The following is a 24,869-nucleotide window of genomic DNA, read 5'->3' on the forward strand; positions in this document are numbered from 1 at the left end:
CCCGTTTCTTGGAGTCAGGACCAACCACACCAAATACTCGTGGCAGACAGTGTGGGTGGGGAATGAGGAGCAGCTGCGCCAGCCAGCTCCAAGACAGACCCTCGAAGAAGCCCACCTCGCTGCCACTGTGTGCCACTCATATGGGTCTTCTGGACCATCGAAGGATTCTAGAAATTGGTAGGAGGCTGCTCTCAGGCTCCCTGAAGCAGCTCCACATCCACATCACCCCAGTGCCCTGTGCGTCCAGAGCCCAGGGTCAGGGCACGACCTGGCAGCAGGGTACTTGTTCCTTGGCCTCTGCATGGGGACTCCGCACACTGCATTCCTCACTGCAGTCACATGAAGTGAGCTGACCCCACCCCTCGGGCCACAGGATGGTTCTTAGATAAAGTTCCCATGGGTTCTCATTCAGTGAGTAGTGCTGCCACATGACCCTGGCTGTCCTATCTCAACAGAGTTTGGGTTGGGCCGACGAAATGGAAGGGGCTTCCGTGAGGAAGGGGATCAAGCTCTCCAAGACTCTGAGGTTTAAGACTTGTCACACTCACCTGCTTTGCCAAGTACATAGGTCACACAGCAGGGGAGTCACAAATACTTATCTTCTAGAACATTGCTACTCAGAGTGCGGTCCAGGGACCAGCAGCATGCGCATCACCTGGGTGTTTATTGGAACTGTAGAGACTCAGACCCCAGCCCAGTCTCCTGAATCAGAATCTGCATTTCTCCAGATCTCCAGGTGAGTCTCTAGCACAGTGCCACTGAAGAAGCGTGCCCCAGTGAGCATCATCCACACGGGACCAGAGTAGACCTTGGGTGACGGGAAACGTGCACTTACGCTTGCAGTGTGGGAATCCATAGTGGCCTGTTGCACAGCGGGTACACTGCCGCCCAATGACGTTGGGCCGGCATGGGCACTGCCCACCTTCAGGGCTGCAGTGAGGGCTGGTGGCCCCGGCAGGGTGGCACTCACAAGGCAGGGCGCCTTTGTGGTAAAAGGCCACCAGGGACCTGGCAGAATTCTTACAGAATCTGGAGGCTGTCTGGGGGCTGTGGAGACAGAAACAACTCACAGTGATGCCCAGGGAGGTGTGTATGGGAGTGGCCTCAACCTCGCCTTTACCATCTGCTCCACCCAGCAGCATCTGTGGGAGGGGCTCATGGTTCTGGAGTCAGAGAAGAGTGGGAAATACCCCACCTCAGACTCAGTCAGTGACGGGCACAGCCTCCCCCTGCCACCTGCCACAGGAGGAGACATCACAGAACAGGTCAATGGGAATCTTGCACGGCTGGAATAAAAGAGTGGAAATAGACCTAAAGGATGAACTATTTAGTATGTGAATTATAGCTCAATAAAGTGGTTACCAAAAAAGTAGACCTATGTGTGTTATAATACAACTAATAAAATGATAATGAGGAGGAGAATCAGTAACATTCATTGAATGTTGTGTGCTGGGAGCCTTAGTGACATCCCACATGACCTCCCAACCTCCCAACCAATTAGGCCTAAGCCCCAATTCACAGATAAGGCAACTGAGGCTCCTAGAAGTTAGGCGACATTCCCGAGGCTGCCGCGTTATGGAGTGGCTGAGCAGCATTCACATCCACAGCCGCTTAAGAGCCTTTGTCTTAATATTCACTGTACAGCAGGTGTCTGCCTCCCAGGGCCTCGGGAGCGCCTGGGTTCCTCAGGAACCCTACAACAGGGAAAGGGTGGGTCCACAGAAGAGAACAGCAGGAATTGGTACTCAGGACCATCCTAGTTCTTGGCATTCAAGGACACACGGAGAGAAGGCAGGGAGGCCGTGTCTCTGGACACGCCCTGCTTGGTTAGATGGTAGAGGAGAGTGGGACTCAGGGCTGATGTCCTTCCCAGTAGAGGGTACCTTGTGTGGTATGTCTTAGGAATCTGTGCTGGCACACAGGAAGCAGTGGAGAGGGAGAGAAACTCCTAACCAGCCCCTGAATCTCAGCTTGAGGTGTGCGCCCCTGTTGAGTTCACAGCTGAGGACAGTCATCTTTCCCAGGCAGTGCATGGCAAAGTCTGTCATGGGAGGGTCAGTGTGGAGAAAGAGCATCTTCCCCTGGGACTCACTGACACACTCTTGGTCAGTAGGGGGAAGAGGACACATCCGAGGGCCAGCCCCTCCCTGGGCCTCGAGCTGGTCAGGAAGGTGGGAGTGCCAGCCCCTCCCTGGGCCTCGAGCTGGTCAGGAATGTGGGAGTGCCTCCGCATTCCAGAGGCTTCCCACAAAGTGATACTCACTCAATGTAAAAGCTGTTTTTTCCACAATGGGTGATAAACTCAAGTGACTTGTCCATGGATTTTTTGTGAAGTATTTGGTAGTCATAGTTTTCTGTAGGCACCATTAGAACACGGACCTGAAAGAAATCCACCAGCACGTCTTAGAATTTCCAATGATGACACAGACCTAAGGCTACTTATTACACAGGTTGAGCACCCCCACTCGAAAAACCCAAAATCTGAAATGCTTCAAAATCTGAAACTTTTTGAGCACTGACATAATGCTCAAAGATCACGCTCAAAAGAAATGTTCACTGGAGCATTTTGAATTGGGGATTTTTGAATTAGGGATGCTCGATCTGTAAGTATTATGCAAATATTCCAAAATCTGAAAAAAATCTGAAATCCAAAACACTTCTGGTCCCAAGCATTTCAGATAAGAGATATTCAACCTGTACTTTCTCTTCACTGAGATCAACGCTCATTATTGTAAGACCAAGACCAGATGAATTGGGATTTATGAAAAACAATCACGGGAGCAGGCCAAAGCCAGGAGTAAAGGCTCAGGCCACATTACTATGCCAGGAACGATGAGTTCCCAGGGAGAGCCCTTGGCACTTGTACTCAGAGAAACAAAAGCCTTGCGTGCTGGCTGGGTGACGGGACCTTGGGGATAAGCAGGGGTCTGTTGCATGGCCAGGGCTCCATGTGACTCATGCCTGGCGTTTCCCTGGATCTCCAGGGATGGCTGTTTTGTATTTTTAAAGGGAAACAAACCAAAGTGGCAAGAACAATGCAGAAGCTAACACCATGCCTTGTCCTTGGAGCTGACATCATACCTGGTACTCTATTATGACTAATGGTAGTTTGGTTCCCTGTGCCAGTATAAATCAGAATATGCTTATAGCAAATACTATAGAAATTTTCAAACATCTTTGTCCACTGCTCACCAGCTCACAGCTTACAGGGAGCCTACTACTCTCATGATATTCAATTCAATAAACGTTTGCTGAGCACCACACACCAGGTGGTATTCCAGGCACAGGGGATGCAAAATGAACAGACGCAGCCCTTGTCTCCTAGGCAGACGACTTCCTCAGAGAGGAGGAGGCTCACGCAGAGACCTGGAGGGCCACACAGAGGGTCCGGGCAATGCTTCCTGGAGGGCTACACAAAAAGATGAATTAACTCTGAGCTGGGTAAGTGGGTACGCCGGACTTATCCAGGTAGAGAAACAGACAGAAAATGTCAGAAAAAGGGTCAGTGTGAGAAACACTGGTGGCACGAGAAGAAATGGCATATCTAGGGGCTTGAGAATGGATTTGCATGGCCAGAGAGTGAGGTGTGGGAGGGGGAGGCGTGGAGTAGGGCAATGGCAGAGAGGAGGATGAAAGATGAATTAGGGGGTCATGAGGGCCTGAGTGAGGCACATGGATCCTAGGGCAGTAAGTGGACTGTATCCCATCAGTTGTTGGAAGCCCAGAGAAGCGGCTGGGTCACACGGTATGCTCCTGTCCCTCCAGTCAGGTAGGTAATGGCCAGAAGTGCAGAGGAGGCACTGGAAAGAGGTGGACCAGGAAGGGAGTGCTGGCAGGAGGCTGGCCCTGTCCAGGTGAGCGGAAGGATGGTCAGCGAGGACAACGGGGCTAGAAGAGAATGGTTGCCTCCAGGAGGCTGGCAGAGAAAGACCCTGGTGTGTGGTAACAGATGTGGGAGCGGAGCTGCTAGAGAAGGTGGGTCAGCATGACTCCGGGCACTGATTGCCATCACTCAAGGTGATGAACAGGGTGGGCACACCGGGGCTGTGCAGGGTGCAGACTGAGTAAGGGACTTGCAAGATCTCTGGCCAGGCAGATACGCAGGAGATGGTGGCCACATACTGGAGTTCAGGAAAGGTCAGAGATGACCTCACAGATGTGAGTATCCTTCCCACAGTGGACAGAATAGAATCGATGGGCATGGAGGACGTATCCAAAGAGAAATGACACAACAAGGGGCTCAGCGTCAAATCAGAAGGAACGCCAACACACAGTGACAAGTGGAAAAAGAGAAATCACCCAAGGAGCACTAGAGAAAGCGGGGGAAACAGACAGAAAGCAGGGGCAGGGCCAAAGGAAGAAAGGAGTGAAAAATGCTCCAGAGACTGGTCAGATGAGGAAGCAGGGACTGGTGAAGAGGGGCGATGCCTGCTCTCTTCTGTCTAGTTCCCTTGACTTTAATTGTCACATGCTTTATTTATTTATTTACTTGTTTATCTATCAGGGAGCAAAAGACAGCTGTAAAATTTCAACATTTTTCTACAAATATGACTTCAATTCCTTGGAAGAATTATTTCCATGAGCCAAACAGACACCCAAAATGGCCAGCCAGGCAGGCACGTGAGGAGCAAGTTGAGGGACAAGAGTAACGCACCAAAACCAAGGACTTTCCTTCTGGAACCTTCACGGTTGCAGCCACTTCAGGCTCTGAGATGTCAAACTCAATCTGGCCTTCGGTGATCACTTGATCCTGGCAGCCAAGCACATGGGGGCAAAAATAGGCACGGAAGGAGCCTGGCAGAGAGAGAGAGACTTCCTGTCATGCACAGGACTGTGGGGTCGGCCCAAGGCAGGCAGCGGGGCCTGCTCACTGTGGCTCACCTGCCCGTGGCCACCCGCCGTCCACTGACACCTGCGCGGGAAACGTCGGGTGCGCTGCTTGATAAAAATGGATGACAAAGACGTATCGGCCCAGGTGTGGTACACGTCCTCTCAGGGTCACTTGATTCTAAGAGGGAAAAAAGGAGGAAAAAAACCCCAAAAAACCCTCAAGCTGGAGAGCTATGAATAACTGGAATCATAGAGTATTCAGAGGTTAAAAAACAGACCAACCTATTTACCAAAGTGAAATGACAACCCATCTTCACCCAGAAGCCTTCACATATACATTTACAGTAGCTTTTTTTGTTGTTATCACAAAAACTGAAAACAAACTAAATGTCTCTTGCTTGCAGATTGGATAAACAAACTGTGGTCCAATCATACACGCTGGAGGGGGTATAATTTGGTAAGTCAGGTTGGAAACCTGTTTGGCAATATTTACCAAAGTTGAACACATAACCCAGCAATTGGCCTTCTGGGTACATACCCAAAAGAAATGTGTCATACGTTTGCAAGAAGGCCATACTTAAATGTTCATAACAGTGCTATGCATAATAACTATGCAGTAAAGAGTCTGACTCCACTTTTTTTAAGAGATCAACGCTCTTTATTGTTAAGACCAAGACCAGATGAATCGGGATTTATGAAAAACAATCACGGGAGCAGGCCAAAGCCAGGAATAAAGGCTCAGTCCACTCTGTCTCAGAGTGACAGAGGGTCCCGCTCTGTCACCGAGGCTGGAGGACAGTGGCGCAACCATAGCTCACTGCAGCCTCAAACTCCTGGGTTCAAATCGTCCTCCTGCTTCAGCCTCCCAAGTAGCTAAGACTACAAGTATGTGCCATCAAGCCTGGGTACTTTTTAAATTTTTGTAGAGACAGGGTCTTCCTATGTTGCCCAGGCAGATCTTGAGCTCACAGTCTCAAGCAATACTGCTGCCTTGGCCTCCCAAAGTGCTGGATCACAGGTGTGAACCACCGTGCCCAGCTCTGACTCCTTTTCTGATGTTTGCCCCCTGACAGCTTTCAAGCCCTATTACACCCTTGTGCCTTTTGCCCCACACCCAGACAAGCTCATAAGACAGCTCAGGGGCTCCAGCTCCCTCCTTTGTCATGAGTGGGGAGTTCTAATCACACAAATTCCAGCCCCTGGGAGAGGGAGTCCTGCCTGGACAGCCCTGGCCCTCTCTCCACTCCCACCATGAAAAGGAGTCTTTTCAACGGCTAAAAGCTACAGCCCACCCTCCTTTTGCTCAAGCTCAAGTACAAGCCCTGCTCTCCCCAGAAAGCCTCACTTTGTGAGTAACGAATCTTTTAACTCACAAAAATAGCTCATCCTCATTTTTCAGATGAGACCCGTGACTCAGGGAGGGTAAATAGTTCATGGAAAATCATGCACTAATTTCATGACAAAAGCAGGACTAGAACTCTGTCATCTTGATTTCAACTCATTCCCCCCTATTATTCTAGACTGCCTTTCCTATATGGGATCTTATCCGATTCTATCGCTCAGATCCTGTAAATTCTCAAATCCAATGCACTGTGAACAGATGCAAACAATCTTTGAGATTATAAGGACCTAATACAGGTTGGACATCCCTAATTTGAAAATCCAAAATGCTCCAAAATCTGAAATTTTTTGAGCACTGGTATAATGTTCAAAGGAAATTCTCACTGGAACATTTTGGATTTCAGATTTTCAGATTAGGGATGCTCAACCCATAAATATAATGCAAATATTCCAAAATCTGAAATTCAAAACATTTCTGATTACAAGCAGTTCGGATAAGGGATACTAAACCTTGTAATATCATAATGTAAATTATATTTTTATCATGTAGAACTTTAAAAGTCCTGTGATTTTTTAGCTTACAAAATGCGTTAATTTATTATATTTCACCTTTGTGCTCTAGATGATTGATTAACAAATGCTTACTGAGAATTTCCTACCTGCAAAGTACTGTGTTGGTGCAGTGGGGGATATAAAAAAGTTTACTGGTTCGAGACCAGCCTGGGCAACATAGCAAGACCCCGTCTCTACAGAAATAAAAAAGAAAAAAAAAATTGGCTGGGCAATGTGGTTGCCAGCCTCTAGTCCCAGCTACTTGAGAGGCTGAGATGAGAGAATTGCCTGAGCCTAGGAGTTGGAGGCTGCAGTAAGCTATGATCATGCCACTGCACTCTAGTTTGAGTGACAGAGCAAGAATCTGTCTCCAAAAAAAAAAAAAAAAAAAAAAAAGGCGGGGGGGTTCTTGGCTACAATAACTATTCTAAAATTCTTATGATCCAACTTGGGAAGAAAACTAATAAATAACTATATTAAACAGCAGCAGTCCACAAAAATATAAGATATCACAATATGGGCCATGAATAATTGCCAAATGTCTAGTGGACAAAGCTTAGAAGGGAAAGGGCATCAGGCAGGGGTGGTCCTAGGCAGGATTAACCAGATGCCTGCATTTCTTGACTCTTCACAGAAGACAGTAGAGGTTCTCAAACTTCAGGAGCATCAGAATCACCTGGAGGGTTTGTTAAAACACAGATTCCTGGGCCCACCCCCAGAGCTTCCAACTCAGTAGCTCTGTAGTGGGTCTGTGAATCTGCATTGCTGACAAATTTCCAAGTGATGTGGATGCTGCTGCTTGAGGTCATACTTTGAGAACCACTGGTTTAGAAACAGCACACTACCTGCGGTGCCTTCAAGGTGACCCCAGGAAGAACATCAACAGAAGGTGAAGACTGCTGGGGCAGGTGAGGGAAAGGCCTGCCACTTACAACATCCAAAATTAATGCTGTTGGAGGAGTTTCATGGGCCAGGGAGACACAGGTGGCACTGAAAAATACAATATTTAAAAATCTGATTTTTAAAAGGACCCAAAGCTACAGAACTGTCCATTAGTGAAGAGACAGACTTGGAGCATAGGACCACATGGGCATCAAAAGGATCCAGTGCTGGGGGCAGCACAGAACTCTAGGGATCTTTATATAATGATACTCATGCCAAGTGTATTGCAGCCACCTATTCCATTAAACTAGTTAAGACACAGAGAATCTTGATTTTGAAGTAAAGTAAGTTAGATAGAAACTTACAGAAACTTCCCTTTCCAGAACTAAAATTAACTGTTAAAATGAGATCAATGAAATAAAACATGATTCACCTCTAAACATAAATACTGCAGAACACTATATAAGAAAGAAAAAATGCACATTGTCTCTTTTACGCACAACCAGAAAAGCATTGTGTTGGTGGTTCCTACAGTCCTAACCGTGCACACCAGATTTCATGACCATGCCCATAAGCTGTTTTTGAATCTACAGCAAAACAACCCTACCAAAACCCCAATAAGCATTAGTTAGCTGATTCTCATCACATAGTTATGAGATAGGTCATTATTTTCATGCTTTTCCAAATGAAGAGTCTCAGACAGAGAGATTAAAAGATTGGAACGAAACGAGTCTTTTCGAGGGCTTAGAATAGAACTCAGGGTTCCGGCCTCCAGGGCTAGGCTTAACCATTTCCCTGGTTGTTCCTGGATCAGCCTCCTGATATTATGGAATTCTGGAAAGACTGCTGGGGTAAATTATTTAGCTGGTTTTTCTTTCTTTCTGTTTTAAATCCACCACCGGACTTCAGCACCTTGGCTTATGATCATTTCTGATGTTGGTTGAGTATAAAGTTTCGGCCTTACACTCATCCCAGTGTCACTCAGGACATGAATGGGGAGACAGGAAGGAAACACATTACCTTTGATTGACAAATCGCCTGTAACTGGCAATGCAGTGGACTTGCGGTCTCACATACTCAGCTGAGAATTCTTCAACGGGTATGATACAAACTTGATGCTATTGAGCAAATACAATACACAAAGGCACATTGCAGTCACCAGGAAAACCAATGGTATGGCCAAAAACACCCTTTTAAAAAAGCGATGAAGTAAAGGATTTATCCATAATAATTCTAATTGTTATTTTAAAGTAGTAAATATTGGAGGATGGCATGTCCTCAGGCATCACTAGGTGCCACAAATCCTTTTTACTGTTTTGTAGAATTACTGACTGAATTACTGCTGAAATACTTACATAAACAGAACGGAGAACAAAACCACAAGAAAGCTCAGAAACTACTCTTTTCAGTGACTTCCAGTGCCTGTTTTTTCTGTCTTGTCCTGGGCCAATCCTGGCTTTTCAGGCCCGTTGGGAGGAAGACAGGGGATGTGGTGTGTGGCCAGAGAGCCTGCTTTTCAAAGTGAGGGCTGACACTGCCAGAAATAACCCTTCTTAATAAAGAATGACTCCCATCTCAGGCACATTTGGCCTTTGTTGAAGGAACTGTCTCCAGAGCTAGTTTTTGAGTCACACAAGAAACTCAGTCATTAATTTATCAATATACTTTATTTTAAATCAAAACTGTATTACCAGCTTGACTGCAAAGCTATTCATTAACAACAACAAACATTTTTGTTGAATACCACTGAGATTAGGGGGTCTTGAAAGTCCAAGATGGACAACACCCCTGCCTTCATAGAGTTTATGTTCTAGACAGCCTTGACTCTGAATGGCATCTGACTACTTCAAAAAGGGAAAACTTGGCCGGGCGTGGTGGCTCACGTCTGTAATCCCAGCACTTTGGGGGGCCGAGGCGGGCGGATCACGAGGTCAGGAGATGGAGACCATCCTGGCTAACACAGTGAAAGCCCGTCTCTACTAAAAATGCAAAAAATTAGCCGGGCCTGGCGGCGGGCGCCTGTAGTCCCAGCTACTTGGGAGGCTGAGGCAGGAGAACGGCAGGAACCCGGGAGGCGGAGGAGCTTGCAGTGAGCCGAGATCGCGCCACTGCACTCCAGCCTGGGCAACAGAGCGAGACTCCGTCTCAAAAAAAAAAAAAGGGAAAACTTATTCTTAAATGATGAACATTAAGCTCCATTATAATGTCCAAAGATGAAGAGGTTAGATTCTCTTGGATTGTTATGTTTTAAGAAGGAGTCACAATTTTATAATTATAATTTTTTAAAAACTGAATTCCAGCTACTTATTAAGAGTAGGCTCCAAGTTTTTAATACTATCAGGTACAAATATTTAAAATACATTAGCACAGTCTGGCCTGGCATTTCCCAGGGTGTGATGCATGCGTAGTATCATCAGTAACAGGAAGTTGCTTCACACTTAAGAGAATCTTAAATTCTCTGAGATATTCATTGTAAATCTGGCCACCTCCTTTCTAGCGAGATCCCACTGCCTCTGTTTATCAGAACCCTCAATGTTCAAGTCATGCCATTACAAGGGTGGGCATGAAGATTATTTAGTCTGCCACACTTGATATTTTAACTCTTAATAATATATATATATACACATATATAGATGATTAACTGAAGGATATTCTTTTTGAAATAGTTTTTTTAAACTAGGTAATTACAAGCTTTAAAATTTTGATAAAATTTACCAAGAAGCTAATAGAGATAACAAAATAGTAAGATGGAAAAGAAAATAAATGATAAGCAATGGGATTTCTAAACTCTGGCAATAATGATAAACTAGAAAATACAACAACAGAACACGTTTTCTTTATAATAGTAGAAATGAATAAAAATTAATGAAATGGGATTTTGTGAGAGGTGCTTAAATATGACTAAATTTTATTATGCCATACCAAAAAAGGCTCAAACAAATGAAGAGGCAAGTCAGGTTCTAGATAGGAAGAATAAATATCAAACTGGCAATTCTTCACAGGTTGTAGGAGTAATGCAACCCCAGTCAAAATTTTAATAAGCTTCAAAAAATATAGATATCAGCAAAATGCTTCTAAAATTCAATGGGCAAAACAGAAGCATACCAGAAGGAATCGGGCCATGTGTCCCTTGAGCTGAATGTCTGCATCTGCCAATAGCTCATACACAGCGATGCGGCTCATGTGATCAATCACAGCGCTCCGGCAGAGAACGCTGCAAGAGAAAACAGAGTTTTCTTAGCCTGATTCTCAGCATCTCCCTCATTCTGCACATCCTTATTGGGTGGCTGATTGCTCCTTGGTTTCACCTGTTTATAACTGAATGCACTGTAGTGAATTCTCCTGCATGATGAGTTGAAGAGGGATGCAGCTCGCAGTCTCTATGGGGAAAAGAACCTTCCCGCTGTGACCAGTGTTGTACCTCTCAGGGCTAAAGGCCCCATTCAGTTTTTCTACCTGGCTTTATAAAGTACTAGGTTTAGTCCTCGCGAGAAAGGGCCCCAGGGTCAGTAACTGCAGATCTCTAAGGCACAGCCAACATTCCTGGGACTATTCACAGTTAAAGTCATCCACTAGCCTCACAGCCACCACCCCCTCCAGCATGGATAAGACCCCGAGTTTGCGTCTGAAACTCAGTCTGGTTCTCCTCCTTCTTCCTTCTTCATTTCTACCTGTGGTGTCTCGTCCCTCCATCACATCAAGTGAGATACAGAGTTCAGGGACATTTAAAAGCTCACAGTTTTGAACCAAATAATTCTAATGGTAAAACCCTTACAGGAGGTACTTTTTGAGTCATGTTTCTGACTTCATACTCCATTGCAAATTCTCTGTTTCTAAATATAATTTGAAACTACTGTTATATTAAAACAAAAGGGCGATTTCTGAGAAATATTTGAAATAATTTAGGCAACGACTTTTTTGGTGAGGATTAAAATGAGATAAGTTATATAAAAAGCCAAGTCCAGTGTGTGTCATATATTAGAAACTTAATAAACCATTGTTTTCTCACTCCCCTATGTGAGTGAGTGAGTGTGTGTGTGTCTGTGTCCATTAAAACACATTCTTTTGGATTTAGGCATAATCCTAAGGTTAAATATACTAAGTGATTTACTTAGTTTTATCCTTATCCCATATTAAATTCCTCCTAAGAAATAGCCTAACAGTAATAACCAGATTGATTTAATCACTAATGATCATCTCTTTTATGGAGAGCAGATTAGATTTATCACAGCACTACTCTGAAAAGTGGTTTTCTTTAGCACCACTGCTATTCTGCTGGGATTTTTTTTTAACATCGTTAGAACCCACTTGAGAAATGCTGGGAAAAGTTGAAACCTCAGCAGAATATGCTGCAATGCCGAAAGGGCCTGTCATTTAACATAGGTTTTCATGGGTCAAATATTTTCCAGTTGCACCATATTGTTTGAACTCCCATACTTGTAGCCTGTTCATTTTCACTTATCCACATGACAGACAAGGAAGAGAAAGAGGAAATATTTTAGCCACGTGAAAAAATACAACAGGACACTCCTTGGAGTGGCTAAACACAATGAAAGTGGTTCCTAGACTGAAACCACGCTGTCCTGCGTTTCTAAGGACAGAAACTCCTAACTCAGGACTTTGGTGTTGTCATGTTCAGAGCCAAAATGATCTGCAGACTGACATGCAGTTCACTCTCAATAACTCCATTCAGACTTAGGTCACGAAACAACACCCATGGCGCCCAGAAAGGGTGTCCTTTCTTTCTTTGGTTTTGAAACCACTTCTCTCCTTGGCATAGATATTCTCAGAACTCCTCTGAGATGATTCAGAGTCACCAGAGTTATCACGAATATTTCCTCCTGCCCCCTTAGCCATCTCCACTTTGTATCCTGAGCAACAGTAGTCAAGCCATGGGATCTGGAAGTGGAAGGAGCTGGAGAGCTGAACCGGTGGGCATGGACAAACGGGTGTGGAGAAGCCCTGCCCCAGGCCCTGTGGCTAACAGTCTCCAGGCCTCAGGTGAGGTGGCGACCCACCCATCAGGAGTGGACATTCCAGCGGTTGCTGATTTCATCTATAGATACAACTCATATCTTCAGATAATGACAGACCATCCCCGGGGAACTCTTTTAGGCCCATTTTGTGCTCCTGTTAAAAATCCAAATACAATTACCTTCTTTGGTTCTATCATCACCCAAAGACAAAGACTTCACAGATGCTTGTTTAGGGTTACTGAGGGCATGATGTTCATTCAATAGCCATTTCATCCATTCTCATAAAAGTTTCCATTCTAGGCTACTAAAAGCAACTCTTTGGATAAGTTTTTGTTTATTTGTTTTCATTTTCGCAACAGGGAAAATGTCCATTGCTTCTGGTCATGTTGGGTTTGACAAAAAGCAACACGAAAGTAGTAGTAATACAATGTTCAAGGCCGTGGCCAAGAACTGGATGGTTTTACTGCAGTGCTCCACCTGCTGTTTCAAGGAACCCTGACTTCCAGTCCCATTTAGTATACAATTAATTTCACATGGAGACACCCCTTGTGCTGATTATTTAATGACAGCATGCTCTGAACATGTGCATGCATCTTGAAATATTATGCAAACAAAACCATTTTTAATAAGCCCTTGTCAGTGAATGCTCTTGGAAGAGAAGAACTTCATCAGGGCAAATTTTGAAGTCCTTTGTTAATTTTTTTCCCACTTGACAATCATCAAACATTAATTATCCCCAGTTCTGAAGGTGTGCTGCAAAGGTAGGTGTGCACCCCCTAACATTACTGAGAACGAGTCTTTCTCCTTATGCTATGCACCCAGGTACTTGACACAGCCTTTGAGGTGAGAGCAGTGAGTTCATTGCACCGCACCTTAGTGATAGAGAATCAAATAAAGAGGTTGTGCTGTGCTATGTGAATCTGAACCAAATTGCTAAGTACAGCATACAGCTTTTTAAGAAAATGCCACATTTTTACACTGCCCATAGAGAGGGCTCCCAGTACCCACATTGGTGATGACGTTGGACCACACAACTAATCGCCTGCTTGTTTTCAAGAGCTGCCTCAAAAAGAAAACAACCTCCCAATGCAAATAACCGTTAAAGTTCCTAAAGCAGATTTCCTAATTGTACCTTTACAGAGGAATTCCCATGGTGGGACTGAGTACCTGTACTTGCAGCTGTAAATGTTCACCTGGCCTGCCAGAACAGACCCAGGGCTCTTCACGTTCACATCAGCCACAAACAGCTGGGCTGCCTCTGTGGAATACTCAAGCACAACCACGTAGCGGCCAACCTGTGGGACACGCAGCTGCAGATGCAATTCAACCTGTCACAGGGGCCAAGCAGACAGACTGTGATCCAGCTGTGACATGTACAGGCCACACGTGCATCAGCAATGGTGAAAATAGAGCCCAGAAGACACCCTGGAAGTATTTTTACATGTCATCCCTGTAAGCAATATGGTCCTACAGGTTGAGCTGCCAGATAAAACACACGGTGTCCTGTTAAATTTTAAATGGAAATAAATAACAGATAATTATTTATTGTTTATTTGGACAATTTAATGGGGCATCCTGTATTCTTATTTTCTAAATCTGGCAGCCCTGCTTCGAGAGGCTTCTACTCTTTCTACCCAGAGTGTTTTTGCTGCTTTTTTCTCAAGGCAAAAGACATTCTAAAACTTGAAGTAAAAATGAAGTACTGATGAGGAGTAAGGGGAATGGAAATGTGCCTTTGGGCTCTTTAGTTTTTTTTTCAAAGAAGTTTTACATTGTACTAAGGGAAATAATGTAAAAGTGACACACACACATCCCGCTCCTGGGATAAGGAGTGTTAATAAGGACTGTTAACGATTTCCATCTTTCCAAACCATTTTCTATGCCCAAATATGCACACGCATGTTTTGTTTTGTTAAGAAAAACTGTGATCATAGTAGACAATTAAGGATGCTTTTGTGCTACGATGACAGAGACCACAGGGCCTGCAAAACCAAAAATATTTACTATCTGTCCCTTTACAGAAAAAGTGTGCCCTCCCCTGATATCACCTACTGGTTAGGAGTTTGGGGACCGGAATCAGACAGCCTCCAGCTGTGTGATCTTGCACAAGTTACTTGACATCTGTATGCCTCGGTATCCTCCTTAGTAAAATGCAGATAACAATAGTACCCCCCTCTTAAGATTGTTCTGAGGATTAAGTGAATACATACAGAGCTCTCAGAAGTGTATTTGAGATATAATAAGCACTATGTAAATATTAATGAATAGAATTGTGATTATTGCTTTTTACCATGACTTGCTTTTTTCGCTCAATGGTATTTTATATGTCTTTATGGCAAAAATACATACCTGCAAATACACTTACATGCAAATATACTTCATTTTTTGAATAGCTGCCTATCATTCTGTAGTATGAATATAAAACTATCTAACTAATCCCTTATAGAGGGACACAGGTTGTCTTTAATTTTCCCTACAACCTCTAACGGCATACAGTCATCACGCGTATATCCTAATGCTAGTATTTCTGTAACATTCCTAGAAGTGCAATTGCTGGGTCAAAGTGTGTATGCATATTTAATGCCTGGGCCAATATTAGAACCTTATTGCTCAGCAGTGTAACCCACCTCCACCTGCAAGTTTTACCACACTTAATTAAAATGGTCCTCCCTCTCCCTGACTTAGGAAATTCACATTTGGTACTCCTTCTGCACGGCTCTGAACCACATAACCGCGATCTTCCAGAGTGATTTTTTTTTCCTGCAACGTAAATAACAGAAAGATTTCCCTCTGGAAAGAATGTAGATCAGCCACACCAATGTTGACACTATGTTCTAGAGGGAAATATGGCTCTGCCACTGCCCCCTGCGGCGAGGTTACTGCCAGCATTTCGCCCCTGAGCATCTCCAGACAAGGGCCTGACTGTCACTGCCCCACCACAAAACACTCACAGGTCAGTGATGTATCAGGTTTTCTCCCAGAAGTTATTTTTGGCAGCAAGTTCTATCTAGCACTCTATTGTAAATTTCTACTACTCTTTCCACTCTAAATTGTATGGATTACCTTTTAGAAGGCTTGTTTGAAGAGTTTAAGGTACATTTGATGGGCAAAGTCAGGTTTGAGAAACTCAGATAAAAGATGGCAAACAGAAACTTTACTGTTTGCTGTTGTGATTATTTATGTGTGTTATTTATCTTTAAAAAGGGGAACTTCCATGGAATCAGTCTCAAACTGGAGGAATATTTCTGGTTCTATGGCACAGAACTGCCCTCTGCTAGTTATTAGTGTTTTAGGATAAAGACATAGAAGGTAGGTTTATCAAATCTGTTGCCTATACAAAACTAAAAGGGATAACTAATATGTCTGATGTCAAAATAAGGATTCAAATGATTTGGTCAGCAAATATTACTGAATACCTAGGCTATGCTAGTCCACCAACTAGGTGATAGGTATACAGTGGGAGCAAGATAGACATACCCTCAGACAGACTTGAATCAAGTAATTAGATAACTAGAAAATACAGCATAAAACTACATGTGAACAATGTTCTGCAGAGGTGTTAGACAGGGGCCTGAGCTAGTCGAGGAGATGAGGGAGAGGGGAAGGCTTTCTTGAAGAAGCAGCAACTTAGTTGAGTGTGGAGGACAAGGAGAAGACAACCAGGCCACAGGGGAGAGAAGAGTGTTTGGATAGAGGGAACGGCTTGCAGTAGGAGGCTACATACAACATAGAATGCTGTAGAGTCCCAAGTAATGCAAGCCCAAGAGACTGAAAGTAAGTCAGAGGAGCGGAGAAACAGAGAGCAGGAGGGGGTAAAATAAAACTGGGAAGTAGAAAGGGTAGCTTTATAAGCCATGTTAAAATCTTTGTCTCTATCCTAAGAGCAATAAGTGTTGATCAAATATGCCCATCAGAATGTGAGTGCTGGCTATAGTCTGGAGAACAGATCGAGAGGTGCAATGGGCAGAGCAGATGTGGGTCAGCTAATTAGGAGGCTTCTACAGAGATTCTCCTAGAAAATGATGGTATTTTGGACAAGGGAGATAGAAGGAGAAAGCCAAGAAAAGTTCAGGATATACACTCACAGATGGATTGGTTTGGGTGGGGGAAGAATGGGAGAAGTCATGGATGAGCCTAAGAATTTTGCCTTATGTAATTAGATGGGTGGTAGTGGCATTAACTTAGGTAGGGAATACCAAAACGGAGTTTGAGATTGCTTTGAAACATCAAAGAGGTAACGTCAGGAAGGAAGGTAGACTTGCTGGTCTGCATACAAAAGCAGAGGTATGACTGGGCAAAACAATATGGGAGGTATCTGTGTGGAGATGTGTCTGACACAATTGCCATGGATGAGACTCCTCGAGAGAGAACATAGAGTAATAAGGCCTAGGACTGAGCCTCGACAAATTCTAACACTTCACAGCTGGACAGAGGAGGATGAGTCTGCAAATGATATTTTGAGGAAGCGGTGAGAGAGGTAGAAAGAGAACCAGGTTGTCGTTATTTTTTAAATTATTAAGATAGCTCTTAAATTATGAAAAACAACAGAGAGTTTGAGAATTCAGGGAGCGTCCATCAGGCATTGAAAGCTGCCGAGAAGTTAAACCGATGAGGACTGAAACATATCCACTGGATTTACGGACAAAGATCTCATCGGAAACCTGGCAAAATAAATTTAATGGAGTGGGAGGTGGAAGCCAGACTGAAGTGGGTTGAGGTGTGAGTGGGGCATAAAGAATTAGAAACAGAGAGTGTAGACAATACTTTGGAGGAGTTTTGTTGTGAAGGGGAGGCGTATGGTGCAGTGGCTGAGTTGAGGGAGAGAGAGGAGGATTTTAATAAAAATAGGTTAGCATTTTTTAAATATGGGTGACTTCTGGTTCGGATGGCACAGAGAATTCACATTCACTATACTCCTGCTCCGAGAGAGCAACTCTGGGTAAAACGTTTTAAAAGAACAACAAAAAGATATATTTAGAATCAAAAGTAAATAGGTGTTAAAACATAAGTTAAAGAAAAACCCAAAGTGGCACCAGAACTGGAGTCACAAGCCTGTTGTGCCCTAGGTGTGGAAGCAGGTTATTTTGGCCAGCAGTTTAGCTCATGCAGAGTAAAGAGAATAAAACATGTGCCATAGGAGACAATGGCCAGATCCAGGTACATTTTTTGAAGACAAGGATGTTCAAATTTAAAAAGAAGCTAAAAAATTGCTTCCAATCTGCCTCCTGGGTTATAGATTTATAAGAAACTGTGTGAAGGTCAAATACTGCATGTTCTCGCTTATAAATGGTCACTAAACAATGGGTACACACGGACATATAGAGTGCAATAACAGACACTGGAGACTATGAAAAGTGGGAGGATGGAAGCGGGGGTAAGTATTGAAAAACTACCTATTAGGTACAATGTTCACTATTTGGGTAATGGGTACACTAGAAGCCCAGACTTCACCACTATGTTCTATATGCATATAAGAAACTTGCACTTGTACCCCTAAATATATAAAAATGAGTAAATTTTTAAAAGAAGCTATGGAATTTGGGAACCAAAAATCAAGTATGTGGCCTCATGACCAAGAACTGAGCTATGCCATTCATGGGGTCAGTGTCTGAATCTGTGCTATCTTCAATGTCGTAACAATAGAGAAGGCACACTGTAATGCCTGCTCCTGGGCTAAGGATCTAGTGGACAGGTAAGACAGTGCAAAACTAGCAGGCTGAAACAGATGCAAAAGAAGGATAGGACAAAAACCTCTCGTTCAAAAGAAGCCAATATGCCTGTAAACAAAATTTCAAAACACATAAAGAAATCGAATATTAAGAAGGACAGGTAACAAAATAATCAGAGACGAGTTCACTTCAGATGAGGTGAATTTTATGGAATAGTCTGACAAAGACTAAATATAGTGGCCCATGGTCGGAAATCCCCAAACTCTGAAAAGGAAACAGGTTTTGTAACTGTTTTGGCGGCAAACCTTACCTAACTTAACCAAGAATCATTTGTTGGCAAAGTCTGAACTAAACTGATACTAGTCAGTTCGTGTCTCCCCAGGTGTGCCTATTCATGCTTCTCACTGGAGAAATATTAACCTGTTTGATTACAGGGTATTATCCCAGACCTCACTGGAGATGTTATCTTTTTTCAAATCTTAAAAATTCTGAATTCTGAAATACACCTGGCTCCAAGGCCCTTAAGATGCTAAAAAAGATAAATGAAGGAGTAACTTCCACTTAAAAGTACATGAAGTTCTGAAATAAAAACTGGCAGAAAAGACAAGAAAAAGTAAGTATGATAAAGAGCCAGTTGGAAAGTTTTAAAAGTATAAATTAAACTGAATCAATAAGCTGGATAATTTCTAGACCAGAGATAGTAAAATAAAATATTTCAACATTGTAAAAGAGCCTTGAGGTCCTGCCGACTAGCTCTGTGCTACAGCTCTGGGTTAAATCAGAGATTAGAACCTCCTAGATGAGTCATCAGCATCACTTCCTGGTGGTTGCCCCTTCTCAACTGTACCTCCTGTTGTCTAGGGAACACATACACACAAATACACACACATACACGTACACGTATCTGTATATCTACGAGTATGTGCATTTTATGTATATATGTATGTATATACACCTATATACATGCATGGGTGCATACACACATAGCATGGGTAGGGAAGCATACAGCAAACTTAGTATTAGAATGAAGTAGAGGGAAGATCATTTAGGTTTTTGATGCATATCTATGTTGCTTTACTTGTTACAACAAGTATATATTATTTTGTATCATGAAAATTCAAATAAAATGAAATGAAGACTTTACTTAGGAAATATACTTAAAACCCTTTAACTGCTACCTTCAAAATGTTAGAAATGTAGTTTACAAAAATGTACACGTCTAAATGTTCAGTTACGATTAACTCCACATATATTTTCATCCCATAAATTTAATCCCCCAAATGAATATTTTCCTCAAAAGGACAAAACAGAGAATGTTATAGAAAGCAAACAATAAAAATATAGTGGAGGAAGTTTTCTTCAGTGTCTTCATTTTGAAGTGTTGCGTTGTGTGTTCTTATTGTTATGGTTGATATCCTATAGCTCTAACTCAAATCTTAAATTAGTATGATCTTAAATTTGGTTCTGAAGTTCAAAAAACTCCTGGAAGAAAAGTAATACCAAGACCTGTAGTAACCTGTCCTCCAAGCCACGAGGTAGGTGCCAGTGGGTGTAGAAGTTACGGATTCTGAGCTCAAGGAATTCAGCTGTTACAAATTGCTTAGCCTAAGGGGCTGAACAGTCAGTGAGTGTGGTATCCTTTTAGGGTAAGCTGTGTCATTTCTGGAGGCTTACTCGATTGAGTCTCATCTGTCTCTTAAGAGAAATCTTGCCCTGAATCAGGTAGAACAGGATGCCCCCTTCTAAGTCCAGATAACCAAAAAGAAAGGATTTGATGGCTGCCTACATCCCCTGCCATGTCTAGAAAGTGTTCAAAGAACAACCTGAACATGGCTCCATGTAGCGTACCATCCAGCCCCACCCTAAATCAGATAGCTCAGCAAATGTTGATAAACACCTCTGAGAAAATCTTCCAGGTTCCCCTGAATTTGAGAAGCAACTGTGGCCAAGTGTTTTCAGCAGATACAGATGGGGAGGTAGTAACAACTTCGATAATAAATAAAAGGCTGGCCCACCTCTCTCCCGCTGAGGTCCACCATGACAGGGTGTGCAGGTGTGGGCCGTCTCACTGCCACGGGTCTGGGCTCCCCATCAAGCAGGAAGTGTCTGGCCTCACAAGCCAGGGTACAGGGGAATCTGGTCACTGGCAAATGCTGGTAGAGCAAGCAACTTCAACGACAACAACAAGAACAGCAACAACAACAGAATCAATAGTTACAACTGAGAACATCAAACGGAACATCAAAGTACATCCCCAAAGACTCTTAGTCATTCAGTTCACTCATTCATTCATCATCCTTCAACAAACTCTTATTAAGTGTCTGCTACAAGAATTAAGCAATAAATTTTCATCTGCGTGGGGAAGAGAAGAAACAAAGGTCCACAAACCTGGGTTCTATTTTAAGCTCTTCCTCCCACCGGATGCATGACTGACCTTGAGGGCACTGACTTGGGCATGTGTCAACATTCCCACATGCTGGAGGGTGGTAGCTACTCCTAAGCCAGCTATGGTGTGCAAAGCGCTTTGTGAATCTTATTTGAAGGACACAAGTAAGACATAGAGGAAGATCACAACTAATCGTCCAGAGCATCGTGCTGTCGTTGTGATCCTGAGACACCTCATGAAAGCTTGCATTAAAGGCTCCTAATTTATAGGACCCCAGTGATGTGGCTGCACCTTCTGCCCCATACTGACTTTTCTTGGGGAGGTCCTGCATAGGCACATGGTTCTGTGACTGGCAACTGCAGTACAGAGGCTTCATAGTAGTCCCTGGGGAGCAGCACCAGGTAATCCTAGTAAATAAAGACCAAAAGGAGAATCACTCATTTTGATGGCAGCCCTACTTTGGATATAAAATAATCAAACATACTAGTTAAATCAATAACAACCAGGTGAAGTCGCTAATTAAACTCTCCATATCAACTGCTTTGTTCTTCATCCTGACTCACCAAAACAGAAAGAACCACTCATCAAAGATTCTTTACATATCAGAGAGAAACCTGTCTGTGTGAACATTTTTATTCTTCAAGTTTCAAGAGAGATTTTACTGTCTCTCCTGGGTTGTTTATAAACTCACAAATTAACAAAGATAATAAATTGTCAATTGATGAAATGTTCTGTGGAAATGCTGGTTGCCTTCACCAATACAGAACACCGAATGTGGATCACTTTCTACTCCCACACCCGAGTAACGCTCAACTGGCACAGTATAAAAAGCAATGCCTTGTGATCTTGGTGATTCACAGAATGGAACTGGCCTACTGCCTGTCCCAAGAAACAGAGGAAGAACATGTTCCACTGAGTGTGCCAAACGAAGCCCACAGCATAAATTCAGCTAAGCAGCTCTTCAGGAAAGAGCAGAGCTGCAGGCTTCTGGGAGGTGAATGATTGACAGCCCCCGGCTGTCCTGACAGCAGCGCATATCTGCAGAGGGAAGAGGGGAGAGCGAAGAGCTCATACACAGACCACAAGGCTTTTTCTTTCCTCAGAGAGAATTGTATAGGAGGGGAAAGTAGGAGATTGTGGCTCAGGGGACTCAGTAAGTTTAAATTTTTAAAGGGTTACTATTCTACTAGTAAGTTTGCTGAGTTTGGGACCATATCTCGTCTCTCCTCATGACGTTATAGTCTCACAGATACTAGAATAGTAAGGGTTCATAGTAGGCACCCAATAAGATATTTTTAGAGACAATAGGATTATAATATGGAGGCACACACATGAATTACTAACACAATTGCACAGACTAAATGTCATTAGGCATCCTCCATGCCTAAATAGTAACTTTTATAATGAACTTCGTCCAACGTTGTACCCATTACTGGTATCAATGGGATTTTCCTCTGCCTCATGTCTACCATTTGTGAAACATTCTTGAACTTTTTTTTTTAAAGCAGTAAAGCTTCCTACTAAGAAGGTCCAAGAAGAGCACAGACCTTCTGATGTTCCTTTGCCGTCTTGAATGGATGGCACAAACCCTCGTGTTATCCTTGTAAGATCCCAGATTTGAAAGGACCTATTAAGATAAGTATTTTCCCTGTTGTATGGAAGAAGCAACTGGCAGGACTGGAAGAGGCAGGATTGGAATTAAGGGACTTGCCTAAGATTTGCTAACATGGCCAGTAAACGGGGTTGTGCCAGAAGGAAAAGCTTTATGTTTTCCACTCTGAGAGCATGAATCCAAGCTTTTCCCAAGAACTCTATTTTGAAAAGACCTTGCCATGAAGCAAAGCAGGCCTTAAAGCACATAGCAAAGAGGGCTGTCTCAGAGAACAGGTTTCATCCCTCCAACTCCCCATGGCTTCTCTGGCTATGCTGTTAGGTGTTTGAAGACAAAGCCTTTCCTGAAAAAAGAGTTCTCCGTTGTAGGCAATCTGTTTGGTGAGAAGAAACCTACATTAGGTTTAACACAGAAAAAAGCAGAAAGAGTGTCACTGAGAAGCACTGGCTCTTAGAGCCTCTTGCTTCTCTTTCCACCCCCAAGAACTTTACTGAAATTCATATCTTCTTGTCTTCTAGGTTCTTCTTCCTTGGTTCTACACAATCTCCAGACAGTGTAGATAATAACCAGGTGAAGTTACTAGTTCTTGTGATGTGAGGCAATGGGTGCTAAAGTCTGTGCTTCTGACTCATGCTGGAAAATCCCATACCAGCTTTGGAAAGGTGAAGCCACATACTCATGAAGGTTTTGCATTTGCTCTGACAATGTAAGAGCCTTTAGGAGACCTTTTTTATTTTTTACTTTTTTGTCCAAGAGAAGCTAGCTGAAAGGATACAAAAGATACTTCAAGTTGATTCCTATGTCATTTGAGGGCGAATGTCACCACATATTCCTTAGGTTGGGGCTGAATAGTTCTTGGGTCTAAAACCACCAATGATTGTGATATTTTATGGTCGCTGGGGATTGTAGTCTTGGATGGAACCATTTCTGAGGTAGGAAGAATCCTGCAAGAGCTCTCCATTCAGAACTAAGTCTTACCAGAAGGACTCCTTCTGCCTTAATACAAGCAACCCATATTCCTGGTGTGATTGAAAATGGGTCTGCAAAACCATTTCCAGGGACAGTGACAAAGGCTGGCTCCTTACTCGGCAGGAAGATGATCTCTTTGCTTTGAGCAGCACCTATCAGAAATACAAAGAACTGCTTGAGGCATTTTTCTATCAGTCAGTGTTATGATTTTAGATATTCAGTTTTGAACATTCAGTTTACATCTCAAAAAGTTTAAGATGATATATACTGATCAGATTTACTGATCTTATCCTTAAAAACTGTAATATGCAAATACACATGTATAAAATAGGCTAGAAAGATACTGATAAGACATCAGCAATGGTTATCTACACTGGGTAATTGTTTAGCTTATTAAATAAGTATATTAATATTGGTAAACAGTTTAGAAAAGTTCCTTGCATATAGTAAATGTTCAATATATTACATTAGCTGTTAATTATTTTTTCCTTTCTTGTTTATATGTGATTTTTTTTAAAGCCAGGGTCTCACTATGTTGCCCAGGCTGGAGTGCGGTGGTTATTCACAGGTGCAATCACAGCTCATGACAGCCTCAAACTCCTGAGCTCTAGCAATCCTCCCACTTCAGCCTCCCAAGAAGCGGGGACTACAGCATATGTGATTTTTAAGTTTTAATTTTTATTAATGAACATGCATAAGAAAAAGTTTTACTCTTCTGTTTGTTTGTTTTCAGGATAAAATATGTTTTCTTCTGCATTAAACAAAGAGAGGACCTTCTGCAAGAGGTTCAGAAAGAAATAAACTATTGCATCTGAGTTCAACTGAGACTTTTTCTTCCAAAGAATTATCTTCTCCAAATCTTTGGGTTCACTCTTGTTCTACAAACATTGATGGGGGCCTACTATGTGCCAGGCTTGGAACTAAGTTCTGGTGACAAGGCAGTAAACACAGTAAGCATGGCCTTTGCTCCCTGCTGTTGAGGACCGGAGAGGAGTAAGGACTAGAAGACAGGAGAATGTGGTACAGTCTGGACAGTGGTATTTGGGAGGAGGCACAAGTTACCACGGGACATAACATAACTGGGGCTCCCAACTCAGACTTAGGGGAAAGGTGTCCCAGAGGACAAGGAAACGAAGCAAAATGTATTCCAACTATTTGAGTTAACAGAGAACAAACTGCTGCTGTTATTGTCATGCAGGAGGCAGAGGGACCTGTTAAGAGTTTGGAATCTGAAGACTTTGTCTACAAACATCCAGCTGTGGCTGGCAATTTACTAAACCTCTCAGCTCTGTTTTCTCTTCAACTCTCTTCAGTTTGCAAAGTTCTTATGATGTGAGGCAATGGGTGCTAAAGTACTCTATAAATGATTAAGTAAGCCTGCTAGTCTTTCAATGGGTTAATCAACCTCCAGCCACGCAAGTTGGACTGACTCAACTCAGAAATGACATCATTTCTTCCCCCATTCCAAATGAACCGTGGATGCTTAACAAAGATGGCGTACATTTTGATGCTAAATTAGATTTCCATTGGTGCCATTTTGTGTCCTCGTAAAATTCCAAATGCTTCTTGGAATCTGTTTCCAGGACAGGTAGAAGCCCTAATACCTTGAACAACAGACCTCCAGGCCTTCTCTCTGCCTGTGGCGAGGCTGT

General features: G+C 43.1%; 1 protein-coding gene across 2 annotated transcripts in view; it reads right to left on the reverse strand.

The window, feature by feature from the left end:
* Positions 1-24,869, reverse strand: part of LAMA3 (laminin subunit alpha 3) — a 271,772-nt gene that overhangs the window by 108,528 nt on the left and 138,375 nt on the right. For both annotated transcript variants that reach the window (XM_023207778.2, XM_023207777.2), the window contains exons 21-31: positions 23,227-23,369; positions 20,946-21,043; positions 20,266-20,419; positions 13,749-13,909; positions 10,711-10,819; positions 8,626-8,723; positions 7,569-7,713; positions 4,882-5,008; positions 4,655-4,794; positions 2,264-2,379; positions 836-1,047 (exon numbers count right to left, since the gene is read on the reverse strand). In XM_023207778.2, the coding sequence (XP_023063546.1) occupies positions 836-1,047; positions 2,264-2,379; positions 4,655-4,794; positions 4,882-5,008; positions 7,569-7,713; positions 8,626-8,723; positions 10,711-10,819; positions 13,749-13,909; positions 20,266-20,419; positions 20,946-21,043; positions 23,227-23,369 (1,503 nt within the window). The remainder of the gene's footprint in view (positions 1-835; positions 1,048-2,263; positions 2,380-4,654; positions 4,795-4,881; positions 5,009-7,568; positions 7,714-8,625; positions 8,724-10,710; positions 10,820-13,748; positions 13,910-20,265; positions 20,420-20,945; positions 21,044-23,226; positions 23,370-24,869) is intronic.

Source organism: Piliocolobus tephrosceles, chromosome 18, assembly GCF_002776525.5.
Source record: "Piliocolobus tephrosceles isolate RC106 chromosome 18, ASM277652v3, whole genome shotgun sequence".
Classification (NCBI taxonomy): domain Eukaryota; kingdom Metazoa; phylum Chordata; class Mammalia; order Primates; family Cercopithecidae; genus Piliocolobus; species Piliocolobus tephrosceles.